General features: G+C 46.5%; 1 protein-coding gene across 3 annotated transcripts in view; it reads right to left on the reverse strand.

Annotated features, from left to right (window-relative positions):
* NTRK3 (neurotrophic receptor tyrosine kinase 3) overlaps positions 1-17767 on the reverse strand; it is a 229825-nt gene that overhangs the window by 151198 nt on the left and 60860 nt on the right. For all 3 annotated transcript variants that reach the window (XM_064456204.1, XM_064456205.1, XM_064456206.1), the window contains exons 5-11: positions 16669-16826; positions 14226-14368; positions 13506-13647; positions 11002-11298; positions 7498-7521; positions 6545-6615; positions 4697-4799 (exon numbers count right to left, since the gene is read on the reverse strand). In XM_064456204.1, the coding sequence (XP_064312274.1) occupies positions 4697-4799; positions 6545-6615; positions 7498-7521; positions 11002-11298; positions 13506-13647; positions 14226-14368; positions 16669-16826 (938 nt within the window). The remainder of the gene's footprint in view (positions 1-4696; positions 4800-6544; positions 6616-7497; positions 7522-11001; positions 11299-13505; positions 13648-14225; positions 14369-16668; positions 16827-17767) is intronic.

The raw sequence follows: 17767 nt of genomic DNA on the forward strand, positions 1-17767 counted from the left end.
TCCATCAGTGGGATATCACCCAAGTTGTCATGCTCTACTTAGCCCCACTATTTCCATGATGCCTGTAAAGGCAACTTTAAGTCCATCCCCTCCTCTCCTCTGGGTAGAGATATAAAAAGCTGCAGCAGGGAAAGGGAAAAACCAGGCAGGCAGAGCTGTAGGCACATGCTTGCACACGCGCAGAGAGGCAGCACGATCATATGCCTTATTTCTTTAGGAAATCAGATTAAAAAGCAATCAACACTTTGCCAACTGTAACCAAGTCTGAACCATTAGCTGGCACTATCTCTACCCAAGGAAGAAAACCTCATTTGGAGAATGCAAGTAGGTTTTAATCTAAGAGCCTGGAAAACAGTTCATCTCAGCAAAACAACAAGTGGTCTTGTCCCTAGATTTTCTCTAGCATCTTTCTCCCCATATCTCTACAAACTCAATTTTTTAATTTTTTTTTTTTTAAAGTTGTGCAGCACCAGGAATACGTCACACAAATATGCATAAGCACACATTCTTTATCCCTAGGCACTTGCAAGTGTAATAGAAAACAAGCAAAAGAAGCATATATTTCAGTCCATCGACCTAAGCATTTACACGGCCTACATCGCTGTGCCATCCAAATATTTTGTTAGTCCCAGGACTTTTCTATGCCGTTATTATTGTTTTATGAAATTTCATTTTTGTTAGTCCCAGGACTTGCGTGTGGCTTTTTTATTATACTATGAAATTTCATTTCCTGTCATCTGCTGGGATTAAACTTTGATGGGAAGACTCAGGTTTATGAGGCTTGCGGTGACAAGCCTGACCCCAGAAGGTGAGGTGTAAAAACCCTCTACCTCCGGCAGGCGGTCAGGGAACACAGGACAACTGAGTGCAGGATGCCAGACTCCTCATTCCCATACGGTCTATCCCACCTGTAAAACCCACTCCCCTAGGACCCGGCAATACAGCAAAGTGCCCCGGCTCCCAGTCCCCTGCTCTGTTAGATCCCGTTGTTCTTCCCACACTAATATAAGACTTTAAAAAGCACCTCAGCTCCCTCTCTGGATACATCACCCTTTAGCAAACGGTTGCAGCCCAAGTCTGCAACTTCAACGCTTCTCAGTTTTTGCATTCACTTTTCCCAGCGATTTCCCCTCCGCTGCCTCTGTGTTGCCTGTGCAATACCACGTTTCACTAAAAGGCGCTTTGTTTGCTATTTTCCTGCTGCCACCGCACCCCCCCACCCCTGGTGATCCCCCAGCCCCCCCACAGCTGCTTCAGCCCACCCCTATCCCCCCCAGCTATGGGAGCCAAAGTCGACAGGCGGCCAAGAAAGGGGATCTGAACTCCGCCATCCCATGTTAATGAATGCCCTCTCTGGAGGGAGCAGGGAAAGGCGAGGGGTATGGCATGGAGCCAGCCCCTGCGAGCTCAGCTGAGGGGTGCCAAGGAGCCAGGAGCACAGCACGTCAGAGCCCCCTTCATAAGAAGCTTTTGTTGATGCCACTGCTCCAGCCCATCGACGGCGCACTTGGCAGCACAGGCTTTTCCACCACTTGGCTGTATCAGTGACCGGGTCGTAACCAGAGCGGTGGCTCTGCCAGGACTCTTGTGCAATGCTCCACGGGTGTAATACCAGCCAGAAGAGGACAAATGTGGACGCACCATCCTCTCACAGTCCTCCCCCAGCCACGTGCCTCGAGATGCAGCTATCTTTACTGCAAAGGCAACTGGGATCTTGGACACTTCACAGGCAATTAGTCTACTTTTAAATTAGTGGACAACCCAGCAGGCTGGCCCAGGGGGACTTTCCAGCCCTGAGTGGCATCCAATCTTGTCAGTCCAAGTCCACCTCTCTCTCTAGGAGATAAACCATCTGCCTAACACTAGGAGACACAGAAGGAAAAAGATGTGCTCAGAGAGACTCACGAGGTGCTTTGGGTAACGTGTCCCACACGAGCACACAATGTTCTGCATCCGTGACAAAAACAACAGGAAAAACCTGCTCCTGCAGGCCTGCCAAGCCGGGATTTCAACAACAAGTGGCAACATATCAGCTGGCAGCAAGCAGCTCCTGATTCAGTGGATGATGCACTTTCCCAAAAAGAGTCAGGGTTTGGATTTTTTTTCTTAGTAAATGATAACGTGCTCATTGCCATAGAGGATGGCTCCTGTCCAACAATTATCTGATAATGAGGGACCCAGAGGAAAGTGCCTGCTGAAAGAGATTTGGAGGTGGTTGCCAGCTGCACTGTCCCATACAGGGTGTCAGAATAAGGTAGGACTTTTTTGTGAGCCCCTGGAAAAGCAGCTCAGGGCCACTCAGTAATTTGATGGTTTGGACAAGGGCATCAACTCATGAGCACAAAACCTCCAGGAAGGAGGAAAGAAATAGCAGTCCGTTAGTGGAGTGAGAGAGGAGACACTGGGGAAAGAGACATCAAGCACAAACACAAGCTTCAAGATATCATTGCCAGAGTGCAACCAACTGCAACAGCTCAGCTGAGACTCTAAAGCAACCAAAGGTGAGAGTAAGGCTCTGGGCTCATGGGTGGAGAATTTAGAAAGTGCATTTTGGAAAGTGTGCAGGGGACTGGGACATTTCTTGAGGGGGTGAGAAATAAATCAGCTGCAGCTGCCATGGCAGGCCATAGCCAGGGCACCACCAAGCATCCCAGGCACTGCAGGTGAATGGAAGAGTTGCCTTTGTGTTGTGGATGAAAGTGGTGAGGTTTGGTAGCAAGCCTGATGCAAAGAAGGGAGTTATAGGCTAAAGGTGCAAAGCCAGGTGGCGTGGCAGTTGACAATGGCGCTATGGGTAAAGAAAAAAGTGTAGGCAGAAGAGACACTGGGGAAAAGCAGGAGGCTCAGAGCAGGAGAGGCCATGTGCTAGGGAGACTGTCCACAGGGCAGGAGGACCTGCAGCCTCCAACAGGGAGCAAAGCTTAGGCAGTATGTGTAGGCTGACTACAGTGGTGCCTGTGACACCTGTGACTCATTAAAGAGCTATCTCCCTGGTTGTAAAGATATATTTAATTTCTGTCAACTCCATCTCTCCAACCAATCTCATCAATAAAACTTTTAGAAACTCTTTGGGGCTGTGGTTTCTTATCAGAGTTGGAAGTAAGAGAGCACAATAAGGATAAAAGCAGGCTTTTCTGGCTAAACATTTTTGCCTTCCAAAAACTGCACAAACAAGGGCCCATCACAGCATCCCTCTGGTTTCTGGGAATGCAGAATATCCACTAACACACTTATCCAAACACCTCTGAACAAGTACACACCAGTCTGTGCACTAAGACTGGTTACTCACATAAGGTTCACTCCTCTTTGATTCTTCAATTAGGGTCAGAAGTTACTTTTCCTTTTTATATTTGTATCTCTAAAGCCCATCAGTGGCAAATACCCAAGCACTTCCAAAGTGTTCTGCCATATCCATCCAGAAGACACGTAACATCATCCCAATTTTACAGATGGGGAAATTAAAGCAGAGACAGAGGTTAAGACAGCTAATTGCCTACGGACACTGAGTCAGTAGAAGAGCTGGGAATTGATCCCAGGAACCATGTCTTCCATTCCACTACTCCACCCACCAGTCATTACACCCTACCAGATGGTTCTTATCATTGGACATATGGACTAAATATTGCTAAGTTGGTGTACAAAATTTGCTATTTAATTAAATGTCCTGTCTTCCATATCCATAGGATGCAAAGGGGAAACTCCAGCCAGAATCCCATCTGGACCCACTCAGGAAATGTCTCCATAAAGCAAAGAAAGCCCTAGGCAAGCACAAGAAATGTTCCCAAACCTATTGACCTGCCCTGCAATGCAGACCCCAGCCAGGCCAGGAAATAGGCTGCAGCTCAGGAGCCTTGGAAGAAGCTCATGTTTGTCAAAGTCTGGCTTCAAATGGTGTATGCGTGAGCCACCAATTAGGCTGGGAACTACTTTGTCATGTAAAGGCTCTTCCTCCAGCCTTCCAACACTTCCCAACTTGAGACACCAGCAAAGTCTCAAAAAGCAGATGTCACAGAGCCATCTGCTTTCTTCTGGCATTAGCTCTGACACGTCACAGCACCGGTGTTGGTAGGACAGAGAGACCAGTTCTGCCTGGCAAACATCAGACACCTTCTTGCTTTCCAATTACTACCAAGGACACTTGAAATAGTCAGCAATTGCTTTTCTGGCATGGACCTTAAAAACTTAGAGCAGTGTCTTGGTCCCCATTCACAGACAGGCGCAGAATAGGTGCACCTGCCTTTCCAACAGAAGCGAAACCAATTTCACATCCTTCTGTTCCCCCTTCACACCCTGCGCTCTGCACCCAGTGCGATACATGTGGAAACCCATGCATCATCAGGTCTGCAAAAAAGATTTCATCCAAGAACATGGTCTCCTGAGTACAACTCCCTCAACCATGGCTGGAGGGAGCAGGCTCAGAGCTCTTCTGGGCAACCTGTAGATGCAGTTATGTACTGATAAGGAAAACACATGCATATTTCTGCCCCACAGAAGCACATACAGGTGAGAACCACCAACCTGTATATCTGCATTAATCTTCCAACAAACAGAGGAGGTCTGGATGACATTCTCTTTAGAAGGCTTTGCACCAATACTGACAATGTAGGAATAAAACCACAACACCTTTCCATGTGTGCTATAAGAGCCGGGCAATCCTGGAAGGTGCCTCCTGCTAGAGGAAAGCAACTGCACCTACCTTTCATCCCGAACTTGGACCGCCGGCCATACTTGTTGATCATAATAAAGAGGACGACCAAGAGGACACAAGCAAAAGCTGCCAGCCCAACTGCTATGGAAACCTGAAAGGAAAAAGCCTTAGAGTCAAGACAGAGGAATTTAGGAATCTAGATTGGAAATACTGCACCTCCTTGACCAGTTAGTCTTTCTGTAGGCTCATACCATCTGCTACAGCCTCATGGATATGAGCTGTGGAAGAAAACACAAGTGAAAGCAAAGTGCTCTGTCACAGCCTGGGAGCATCAGAGGCTGTTTGCAGGACAGGGAGGTTTGGGATCTCCCTATTGGCGATGCTATTCTGGCATCAGTTCTCCCCAGCCTCTCACTCCATACGCCTGCAGGGAAGGAGGACCTCTGCTCCAGTGTCTGGGCTCTCCCTTCACTGCACCACATCATGTAACATCACCACTGTGCCATGACGTCACAACACCAAAGCTATACTAACCTGAGCTGGGAACACACAAGAGCAGCAGAAAATTATTTAGAAAGAGCAACTCTGTCTCTATCCAAATATCCCTCAGGACAAAAATAAGGGAAAATAACACATCACCAAAAGAAAATAGAAGAAATTAAGTAGAACTGGGCTTTTTTCCCCCAAAACATTTGGTTTTACTAAAGCCTTTAATGGTTCCGTATTTACTGTAATTTCAGCAGTAGATATTTATACTACAACAGTGTCCAAAGTCCTTCACTGGAACAGTAGTTCCACTGTGTCACTGTACAAGCAGAAGAAAGAAAACCTCCTTGCCCTAAAGGGTTTACAATCCCTGGCTTATTTTAATATTTATGAATATTTATTCCTTCAAGCCTTTGCTTGAGATACTTTTATTGCATTGATGTAAACAACAATTTCTTAGGCATTTGTCCAATTGTTCTCCTGTACTGGGTCTTGTGATGCATTTAGACTTCGCCTCCTTTTACAAAACTGTATTCTGCTATAATAGAAAATACATCACTTAACCAAGAAAAAGTAATTTCATTTTGCAACCCTTTTCCCTGCTCTTGAAATATTAGCTACAATATTTTTAAATTTTTTATTTTACCATGCTCTATTTTCATCCCCCAGCTTGTTTTCTGTGCTTTATATTTAATAATCAGTGCACATTATTACTCCAGTCTCACTGTTCAAAGCTTTCACTTCCGTTATAGGAGATTTTCAGTTGGATGAGAACTGAGACCAAGGTGGATCAAGTTTCGTTCATTCTGTTAACACCTTGTGGGTTTCAAGATCTTAAAACTTTCATGGAATTAGAGCACTTTTTCCCCAATACTTATACACAAATATTTTTTTCTTTTTCTACTTGGATTCTGCAGAAGAAAGACAATGTTGAGATCTGATAAGCCATAGGCTTTCTTTCCTTTTTCATTTTTGGCATGCCCTGCAGAGCAGGAGAGGGGGCAAACTGGCATTGACAGAACTGAACCAGGCTAAATCTGAGTCCCTCACAGGGCTAAACTTAACAGCTCAGTGACAGTCTGAAACACACAATTGCCTGTTTGTTTGTTCTCTGGGTGCTACTTTTTTAGAATAAGTATTTCTGACCCTGCCAGCAGCAACTTCACAGGATGCCTTATTTTCAAAGGGCTCCCTGGTTCCACTCTGCAGACCCAAGAGGATCAGATGGTTCATGTCAGTATTTTACTTGCCTGACACAAGATACAAAATCCTTCTGATTGTTGTCTTGAGTCATAAAGGAAGAGATTTTCCTTGCAAACATCTCAAAACAGCACAGGAGTATAAACACTGGATCATCAATAACAAGAAATGCATGCAAAACAGTTCTGTAGAGAAGAGGACAGGACTCACCCCAAAAGTGTCCTCCTCTGGTTTGTGGGTCACAGTGATCGGTGGGGTGGGACTCACTTCATAATCGCCAACTGAAACCAAAACATCAAAGACCAAAGATTCAACGTGGCTCCCATAGGACTCCCAAGGCACCAGCACATCCCCAATGGCAGTGCCTGACCTAATGAGATCCAGTTCGCCCCCAACAGAGGCTGCAGCCTTCTATTTCAGAAGGCGCCAAAATCAACCATCAGTGTTTTCCTGTGCACATCATCAGACAAAACACAGGCCAGGACAACGCTGATGTCACTCCAGCCTTACAAATGAGAAGCATTTGGATACCTGGTGTCCTAGGGTAGGTAGCCTCCACCCCTGAGCCATCTCCTAGAGTTTTCAGAAATCTACTGGGCTAAGTAGGGTTAAAACATGAGACCGACTCCAGCAGAACTTGATCCAAAGAAACAGTTGCCTGGATGTTTTTTGGAGGGGAGGGTGGAGGGAAGAAAGAATCTGTTGAGGAGACACTGCAGAAGCTGTCGTGCTTCTCATCGCAGTCCACACTAGAGAGCATGTTGTAAATGGGCCATGACACAGCACTGCTTTGGGGATTGGCCTTCCTACACCTAGTTAAGACCCCTTCCGCTACACCACAACCAACCAGTTAGAGTTTCAGTGATATTTACCTCCAGCCCTGCCATTTAAGATGTCAAAACCCTGTCATTTCCACTATAGGACCTTCTTCAGGACGTCACTAGAGGGAAATGAGCATCTCCTGGGCTCTAAAGATTGCCCAGCTGACCAAAAGCTCCCCAGCCATCTTGCCCATGCACGGGGACGCCAGGGCTTTGTGCAACTTCTGCCAACTTGCTTTTGGCTTCCTGATTTTTACTCCAGGAGCATGTAAGTCACAGACAGTCAGTGGGAACCAGAAAAACAAAGCCCCTACAGTATGTGAAAGGCAAGGAGACACTTACTTGAGACAAAGTTGTCCGTACTCTCTGTGGAAAGGACAAAGAGAGAAGCAACACAGTTAGCAGCATAGCAAAGGGAGAGTAGTCTCATTCCCAACCCACCTCAGACACACTCCACCACCCCAAATAGCCCAGGAAACCAAAACTTTTCTTATTTTGTCCTGTATGGGCAACCATAACTGGAAATTGCTGCACATGTGCCAGCGGGACATGCTGGAGGGTCAGGACAGAGAGCACAGGAATAACAGTGTGGGGCTAAAACAGGAGGGGAGGGATGCTACTGCCAAAACAGAGAAAAATTAGCAGCACCCTATATGGAGACTTTTGAATGGTCGTTAAACTACCCTGCTTTCAGCAGGAGAGCAAAGCAGATACACAGGCTCAGCCGGATGGAGGTGAATGGGAAAGAAGCAGATTTTGCCCATGAAGAAAGTCCTATGGGGCAAGGACCAGCTGCCAGGAAGGACAGTCCGTGCTGGGGCAGGGGATTAGAGACCTCCTCTGGGCTCCCTCAATAGCCTACTGAGCCACTCATGAAAGCGAATAGCATCTGAACTGGATGCAGAAGCTGTAGCTGTCCTAGAGCTGCCTCTTGCCCAAGATAGCTGCACCAGTCCCTGCTGTCAGTGACTTGACTGCTCCAGTCTATTCAGTTAAAGCTCCTTCAGCTCCGAAGGTGACCGAGGCCCCAGACGACAAGGTCTAAAGCTCTCAGTGACACTCAGTTTACATAGCATGAGAACAACGTCAGCTTTCAATTCACTCGCCCATGTAAGAAATTGAGCCTGATATTAACTGGAGTTTACACAGCTTTGCTGGCAGAGGGCTCCTGGAAGGATGCTGAAACATTCACACTGAAGTACGGGTGAGGTTTGGAAGGAAAGTGTAAAGTAACCCCTGGATGGCTTTCCAAACCAGGGGAACAAAACCTGAAAAAATATTTTTGTTTCAAGTCAAGCAGATGAGTAACTTTCCTTGGCTTTTTCTAACAAGAGGAGAAAAAGGAAAAAAAAAAAAAAAACAAAGAAGAGGAAGAAATATTCATTTGGAGACGTTTTTTCCCCTATTAAAGCAGACATAGTCTAATCATAAAACTCTTGCTGCTTCTACATTTTCCCTTTTCCATTTTTCTCTGCTGTACTAAGCAAATTCAACAGAAACCCACAAAAAGTTTTTCCCACTAAACCCCTATTTTCAAAGCATAAAACATAGCCAAGACATTTCAGCCAACATGAGTTCAGTGAGAAGTTTCCAAAGAACTGAACAGTCATGAAGCATGGGAGGTAGATACATTAGCTTTTGTGGATTGAATAAGGAGACGGTAACCTATGGTAGAGATCCAGTGACAACATGCAATGAGATTTTTATCAGTACATGACACAAGTCTGTCCTGGGAGACACTGCCCCAGCTCCTAGAGCCACAGCATCGCAGAGAAGCAGGGTATGGCATGGGGCACATCTCTCAGCCCCCATCCAGCTTCTGACAGCACCTTTCTCCTCTCAACCTGGGAAGCACAATCTGGCACAGTACCAATAAGAGATTGCAGACCAGGTTTTTCTAAAAAAACATGGTCACAGGTCCTTTTATACACTGACAGGAAGTTTTCCAGGCACTATGCTTTCGTTAATTAAGACTAATAATCTCATCCTGGGTAGAGACAGCAAAACCCTTGCACGTGTGGACATCTACAGGCAATAAGTTTCTTGAATGAACCACACTGTGGAACCTTCAATTTGTGGTATTTTCTGGAGGAATTTACCTTCATACGAGAAATTATAAAAGTCAGCTGCCTTGAGTGGTAATGTCAGTTGTGGCAGTGGACAGAGCAACAAACTTCAGGGAAAGTAAATTACATTCTGCATTGGGCTGACAGGGTCTGCCAGGGTGAGGAACAGCTTGGGACTTCGGATCAGAAGAAATAAAAGAAATGGGTCAGTTCCTGCTGAGAGGTGTTTCAGGGTCTATAAGTACCCCACACTAACAACACACACAAGGCGTGGGCGAAGATGCACTCACAAGGGCAATATTTTACATATATGTTGCACAAATGGATTCTCGCAGAGCCTTTGACACAAGTGGCTCTTCAAACATCAACATGCCTTCCCACATCACTCAGATGGCTCAGATTCATTTCCAAAATCAGCTCTCTGGAACAGTAGATCTGTTCCCTTTTCTGGAGGTCCAGCACCTACTTAAGAGCTGCCCCCATTTCACAGATGGGGAAACTGAGTCACAAAGGTGGGACCTGACAGTGCTGAGACTTCAAACCTGTGCCTCTCCTCACCCACCTACATGTGACAAGCTGTTCTTCTACCCTGACAGAAGGAAACATAAATAGGTCAGATAGCCAAACAGGGCGTCATCCTTGAAGCCAGAATACAAATTTTCCACTCCCATCCATATCAGCTCATTTGTTCAATTGCCAGATCTTCAAGGCAGAGATCTGGGTTTGCACTTACGATATTTGACCTGCGGGAAAACTCTGTGTACATATATGGTGTGATATAAATAATAAATGAGAGTACTGTTGGTATTTTTCTATATTTAGCTAATGCCCTATTTTGTTGGATTTTCTTGGGCTGCAGAGGCCAATTTAGAGCTGCCACTTTCTCATGGCATCATTCCTGAAGGCAGCAGCGTGTGTGGATCTTAACTCCATGATAGCCAGCATGGTGTTGCAATGACAGACTGGAGACCAAGACACTTCACCCTCCTATAGAGCAGACATGTCACCACAAAAGTCTCTCCTGCACTCCCCAGAGCTGGATGTTTACATCCTCAAATGCCTGGGTTTTTGGTTTGTTTGTTTTTTTTGGGGGGGGGGTTGGGATGGGGGCAGTTAAGCCCTGCGTAGCTAGGGAGTACAACAGGGAATTCCAAACAATCAGATAAGGAATCCCAGCAAACTGATGCAAAGTGACTAACTGAGCTGTTGCATCTTTTGCAGACCTGTCATTCTGGAATTGCACATTTCTCATTTAGAAAGAAAACAATCCTGACACTGCTGCATCCAGCTATAATCATTTCCCAAATGCAACTAGAAGAAAAAAAAGAAAGAGCTGCATCACTTTAAAGACCTTTCCTTTCTTTAGCTTATAACTAACAATCACATAGAAGAATGCTTTCTCTCAAAAAATTGGGCAACCTCTTTGGAGCACCCCAGAGGATATCCAAAATAATTGATCAAACTTACATCTTATTCCCACTGAAATCCCTGACGATCTTAAAAAAAACAACCCAAAACGCTGCAGAATATATTACACAAGAAAAATATCTAAACCAGTTAGTCTCTGTCTCTCCATTAAAAAATCATACGACACCAAAGCACACTTGAGTAGGAGAATCACACTGGTCAGAAGAGGCCTCCAGAAGTCACCTCTTCCAACCCACTATTCAAAGGCCAACTTGGGCTGTCAAAGCCTGTCTAGGTGCAAGGATTACTGGTGGCACCATAGTAAGACCTTTGGATTGCAAGCAACCCTAATGAGGTAAACTGAATATCCTACCTGGAAAGGGCTTTTCAAGGAAGTGTCCTTTGATGGTTTGGTTGGCTGAGCCCAGCTGGTTGGTGGCCACAATCGTGTAGTTGCCATTGTTGTAGTGAGTGGGTTTGTTGAAGAGCAGGCAACCCTCAGACACTTCCCCTTGTTGGTAAAACTCCATATGGATGATCTCTGTCTCACGGAGGACCTGGCCATTGTGCAGCCAGTGAAGGGTGGGAGCTGGGTTCCCATGCACTGCAAACGCAATGCAGTGCTCCAGGTGTAACACCGGCTCCTCCAGGGTTAGGATGCGAGGGGGATCTAACAGAGAGAAACATGGCAGGTTCACAGCACACCTCCTCCCACGTCACGTCTCTGTGCACCATGGAAATTAAGATTATTGAAAAATGCAATCTCCGAAATCCCTTGTTCCTTCTAGTCTTCCTATGGACATCTGCAAAGAAGCAGTGCTAAGTCACAAGAACCACTCCACGTTCCCCAGAGGGTGGATCTGAACCACAGCCAGCTCTCTTGGGCTTGTGATGGGGTAAAATTAGCCACAGAGATGGTTCTTTCACCAGCCCAGAAACACTTAAGCTTGGAGTTTCCCCAGTCCACACACCTACTGCTGCTCTCCTTCCCTCAAGGGATCATGGGGATGCTTCCAGCCTCTTTTAAGGAGGACACTGCGACGTAGCACTGTTACATTACACATGTGTAAGGTGCCCCTTGGGGGCTCTCCAGTCGCACTGAGCAATTTTGGATTGCATAGCTGTGGAAGCAAACATCCCTCAGCGACTGCCTGTCCTTGGGGGTTTTGACTGCCTGAATATCCCAAAGGAGGTCTCACCCACCGAGCACCCTCCAGGGGTGTTTTAATTAAAGCGAGTACAGTTGGAGAGGGAAAAGAAAAGCAGACACTCCACCTGCAATTTATTGCATATGCATTGTCTTCCCCCCGGGACACCACAAGAATTCAAATGTTGTTCTGCCATCACTTCTAAAACCCCATTTACAATGCCTACATGTGAAGTCCCAAACCCCAAGGCTGGCAAGGTCTGAACTAGAATAACAGAGTTTTGTGCAAAGGTAAATGACAAAAAAGATGTAAGTCTTTCCTAAAACTCTCCTTTTCCTGGTACCATACAGCTGCAAAAACAATCCATGGGGCATCCACAAGAAATAGAAACAACGCACCAACTTTGATCCATCTTTTGGAAAAAAGGTTGTCAATTTTTCATGCAGTGAAGGTGGTAGAAGAAAATAAGGTGCAGAGCTGGTTGGAGTTGAGCAAAATTCTCCCACCAGCACCCAGCTACCCTGAACCACATAGCCGCGTCCCAGCCACCTCCTTTCACTCGCAAGCCTAGATCCGCACGTGGCTTGTTCACATCTTCCTGGCAAGGAGGATCAAAACAGACAGCCACCTACACATGCACAAACCCAGCTCTTTTCAGCATGAAGTTACAGACTGAGTGATGGGTCTGGGCAGCAAGAGCAGGGATAGCAGAAACTGTCAGCAGCTTAGAGGATTACACAGGTGAAAATAGGCATTGGCATAGTGCTGTTTAAGGTGTGGAGGAAAAATATGTTAAAACACAGTGCAAAAACCCCTTACTGCTGACCAATCACCTCTGAGTTGATACAGACTTTAATTACCTCCATTCTCCAATCCATCAATAGCACTTATTGGGAGGAAGATGAAAGCAGTAAAGCATCTGCTCTCCTCTTTCCAGTCCCCTGTAACCCCCTGTCTTTACAGTGGCTCCTGCACTGCACTGGACATGCAACATGCGTGGGTTCACCACGGGTAGCCAGAATCCCACACGGGTCTCTGCTCCACCTGGCAGGGTTGGGGGTGGGGGCAGATTTTTCAAACTACAGAGTAAGGGCAAATATTACAGACACAGCAACATATAGTAAATCTCAGCTGCTTGAAAGAACAAAGCTGTGTAAACTTCCTCTTAAGGTCAGGTTTGTGTTAAGTTATATTAGAAACACAGAGAAAGTTTAGCTACTTGCAGCTAAATGCGAACAGTTGAAATTTGACATGTTTACATGGTGTTTGCAGTTTAACTTTGTAGGAGCAGATCTAGGAGGAAGTGCTAGCAGCCTTGAAACCAGCAGCAAGATTTACACCGGCTTTATCAAGGGTGACATTTAACCTCTCACAAGGCAGTAGGGTGAGCAACTCTGACTGTAAACAGTTTTAGCCCCTCTACCCCTTTTTTCTTACTCTGCTGGATCTTCCAAGAGATGGGTGGAGAGATATCCACCACCAGTGTGGCACTGCTCCTCCTCCCCTGCTCTACTGCTCATTTCTGCATTAATGAAAGTAGCAGGAAAGTGAAAATACAGACACTTAAGAGACAGCTGTGCAAGGATCCAACTCCTCCTCACCATGCTTAGCTCCTAATCTTCACCCACAAAACCGGTATGTCACAGGGAGCAAGTGGCCATGCATTCACATAGCTCCCAGGGCAGCCCTCCAGACTCTATATGGTCAGGGTCTCTCCACTGCTACTTACAGTAGACTGTGAGCAGCACACTGGCATTGCTCATCCCCACCACGTTCTCGGCAATGCAGGTAAGCAGGAAACCGTTGTCCTCACTGGTGACATTCACCAAGGTCAAATTGATGGCATGAACATTGGTCCAGTTGAGGTTGGTCTAAAAATCCCAGAGAGAAAAACAGACAGAAATTAGTGTCTGTTGACTTTTCTCCTCCCCACTTCTGCCCCCAGAAGTATAGGATCTCAGTTTCCACATAAGATGTGAGAAGGTCTCCAAAATGCAAGGACAACTAAGGTCAGAGTGTGGGGGAGTGTTTCCTATAAGGGGAAGGGGAGAGCTGCAGCACTGTAGCACTGACAAACATAGGTTGCCTCTAGAAAAGCTTGCTTAGCTGTCTGTTTCACCTACAGCTATTGCAGACACCTCTGTAAACACATAGTTTCAGTAGAGGAGACATGAATTAATTCAATTAGGGAGTACTGAGATATGAAGCTGTCTCATCTTTACTTTCCAGCCATACAGAGGAAAGGTTTTGTTGCCTTCAGGTAGTTCCCAGGTTCGCTTCTCACATATGGTATAGCCTCAATTTTCCTTTGGATACAGCCCTTTCACATTTCTCATAGCAGTCTCCACCTGACCCACTGCCTGGCACGCACAGTCCTGGGGAACCTGTGGCAGCTGCCTTGCCCTTGCCACATCGAGCACAGGCAGCACTGAGGTCCCATGGGCCCTACCTGGTGCGTGTTGATGGAGTGGAGATCAGCCACCGTCCAGTCGACGTCAGGCAGTGGCGAGCCTGAGCCGTTGCAGGTGATGACAGCATTCTCCCCTTCCCGCACCGTCAGGTTCACGTGGCTCACGCTGATCTCAGGGAGGTCTAGGAGAGCCAGACACCAAGACACTCAGATGTGGAGCAGCATTTGCTACAGCCAGCTGAAGGGTGCACACATGTGGACCCAGATCCTGCCAAGCTGTTTCCCAAAATCAGCTTCCAGCAAGAAGCAGGAGGCAACGGCATAGCCTTGCTCTATTGAGGGAAGGATGCGGCATGGAGACAAGGGAAAGTATGGACACTGCAGCTGAACAGACTCTCCCATTGCATTAAAATCCCAAATTGTGTCCAGTTCTGGCTGCCCTTCCCTTCACACAACCCATCCGTTCCCCTTCCCTTCTACTCCCACAGAAGCTGCTTCTGAGGGCAGTCACCCAGGATGGAAATGCTGTGTGTGCTGGGAGAGGATCCAAAGCGTTCCCATCTCTGTGGACAAGGCACAGAGGGCCTAGTACTCCAGGTGAGGACAGTCTCCCTCTAATTTATAACAATCAAGAGAAGATGACCAAGGATGTGTCCTCATATTAACTGCAGCTCTCCCAACAAAAGGTGCCCTTGTTTTGCTTGGTGGTGGCAGAGAGATTCACTGATTTATGGTGGCTCTGATTTACACTGCTTCCTTTCTTGCTGCCACAGGCAGCAAATATCCTTGCAACATGAAACAAAACAGTGCTGGTTGCAAGAAGGGCAAAGAGCCTTCTTGCATGGAGAATGCTTTCTAGGCTCATTGTAGAGGTAAACTGGGTAGGAAGAGCAAGGGGGAACTGACCAGTGGTCCCCTCCCATCGTAGGGCAGCAGCATCCATCACGCCAACCCAAAGCCATGGATGCAGAATACACACCCTTTCATTACCATCAGGGAGTGACACCAGGAGGGAAGCAACATTGCACTGATCTGGGGGGGATGCCAGAAGAAAGGAGACAAGTGGTTAAGGCCTCGCAAAGTTGCATAGATGGCAGGAATCATCAGAGAGGTAGATGGGAAGGACACACATGGTCTCCCCGGGCCAAGGTGATATCAAACATGATCATACTTAGCCATGCCAGCCCTCAACAACGAAGGGCAAAGACAAATAAGGTGTTGTTACAACATCCCTTGAGTGATCTTAATACTTAACAGAAAGACTCTCCTCTGGAGGAAAGCAAATCAGTGTGGCTCCCTTCCCTTCCAGGAGATTGCGAGGTCAGAGGAGGTGTTCATCCTGCACTCCAGCACATTTATATTCCCAAATCAGCACCCTGCTGTCACCTCAAGTCTAATACCACCATTGATGGAATCACCTTCTCCTGTCCCTGATCCCTAAGGATTGTTTTTTCACCCCCTAATCCTTGCAGATTATTCTTCCCATGTGGAGAGAAAATTACCGCAGTCTCTCAAATCTTTTTATTTCATCCACATGCAGGCACACTTTGGCCAAATTCCAGGGCTAAATAAAGGGACACTGTGAACTTGAAAAAAAAAAAAAATATCATGCAAATCCAAGTATGCATGCTTGCTTGTCTACTACTGCTATAAGAAACACACCCAAATCCCTAGAACAGAGAACAATCATCACAAGAAGAAAACCTCTGGTTTTCCTCCTTTTTTCAGCCTGTGATTTTGACAGCTCCTTGTGTATAGACAGCTTAATTGTTCTGTTGAAGGTACACCTCCTTCCCCTTACTCTGCAAGGGATGCTTTCTAGCAATGGCAACAGCAGAGCAAAAACTGACACCAAACAGGCAGCTGATGTGTGAACAAGGTGAAGGAAAAAGGGATAACTATTGAACATGCCTCATGTTACTCCTGGGGCCACTGGACTCTTAAACATCAGCAGGAAGCAGAAAGAGATATAAAGTCACTGCTGCCTCTTCCCTCCACACATAGGCTTTCAGTCAAAGAATATAATGAAAATTAATATAGATGTGTATTTCCTAAGATTAACTATGAAAGATAAGGTAGCAGTGTCTTTTAACAATATACTGTTTCTAGGATGTTAAACAGAGGAAGACCAACATGAAACATACCCTTTTTCAAGACATCACGTAGACTCATCACACAGACTTTGTCAAGGAACAGCATTACAGTGAAGAAAGTGTCCCAAATCACCTGATACCTTCACTCATACAGCAACACCAGCCCCACCATTACACAGGTACTCTATTCTTAATCCACAAACTGCCCCAATTAGCTTCAATTGTTTTGTCCTTGACCACATGGTGGGATCCAGCAACACCAGGTTCCCCAAGCAAGTGGCTGAACCAGAGGTGCTGGATAGGGCAGGGGTCCTATCCCTGTCACTCCTGGCACCCCGCTGGCCTCCCCTGCACCCAGCCCCAGGAGCCTGGCACAGGCTGCACCTTACCGCACTGGGTGATGTTCATCTCCTGCAAAGGGATGATGGCAGCATCTATGTTCATGCAGTAGAGCTCCTGGTATTGCAGGTTCGCCTCACCCTTCTCCTGCCAGAGTTGGATCCAGCGGATGTCACAGCTGCAGTTGAAAAGATTCCTCTCTAGTCTCCTATGGGCAGAGAGAACATGAGAAAGGACAGTGGGGTGGGGAAGGATGAGCAGGGTCATCATCTGGCTCCCGGCTCCCCCAGGAGAACAGCCACCACGCAGGTGCAAGGGGCTCTTTTGAGCTAGGGGAGAACCTCCTCCACATTATTTGCCTGAGGTCTTCTGGCAAACATTGTTCATGCCTCTCCCAACTCCAGAGAGACCAAAGTTACACATCCACACGTTCACACAGTCTCCTTCATGCACGCACACAAGGTTTTACATCTCCCAGGGCAGTACACAGATACATGCAATGTCTTTCACCACAAGATCTGCACATCTGCAGCTCAGTTCCACAGCAGTGCCGTCCAGACAGCCAAAACATTCATCCCTCAACAAAGGAGCAGGCAGCTCCCCAGTGCCCTAAAGTACTGATTCATATCTTCAATCCCACTTCAGTGGGGATCCAAGATGCTGCTGGGTAAAGCATACCCCCAGTCCCCACAAGTGCTCAAGTGAAGCTGGCAGATATTCTTCTGAGTACCTTGTACAAACACAGCCTCCTGGTCACCCAGGACACGAGCTAATGTGCAGGGTATCATGCATTTTAATCAAATCAAATAGCACTGAACTGAGACCCCGCTGACCTGGCCAGGAGAAATGGAAGAAAGCACTGGCTTTAATGTACTTCATTTAAAACACACTTACACATAGTTTATATACCAGGAATGTTTATTATAATTGATTTTTCCAACCTATTAACAATTTCATTTACATTCTTAAAGTCCTGCAGCTCCCTGTGGAGATGCAAGGAGGACAGGTCCCAGCAGGGAGGAGAGCCCAGTGCTCAGCCAGGACAGACCAAACTACCAACGTGGGTTGCAATGATAACTTAAGCAAAACAGGAGATACAGTCTGAGCAAACAAAATATCTCCCTACATAACTGTGAACCAAAAGAAAGT

This window comes from Phalacrocorax carbo, chromosome 7, assembly GCF_963921805.1.
Source record: "Phalacrocorax carbo chromosome 7, bPhaCar2.1, whole genome shotgun sequence".
Classification (NCBI taxonomy): Eukaryota; Metazoa; Chordata; class Aves; order Suliformes; family Phalacrocoracidae; genus Phalacrocorax; species Phalacrocorax carbo.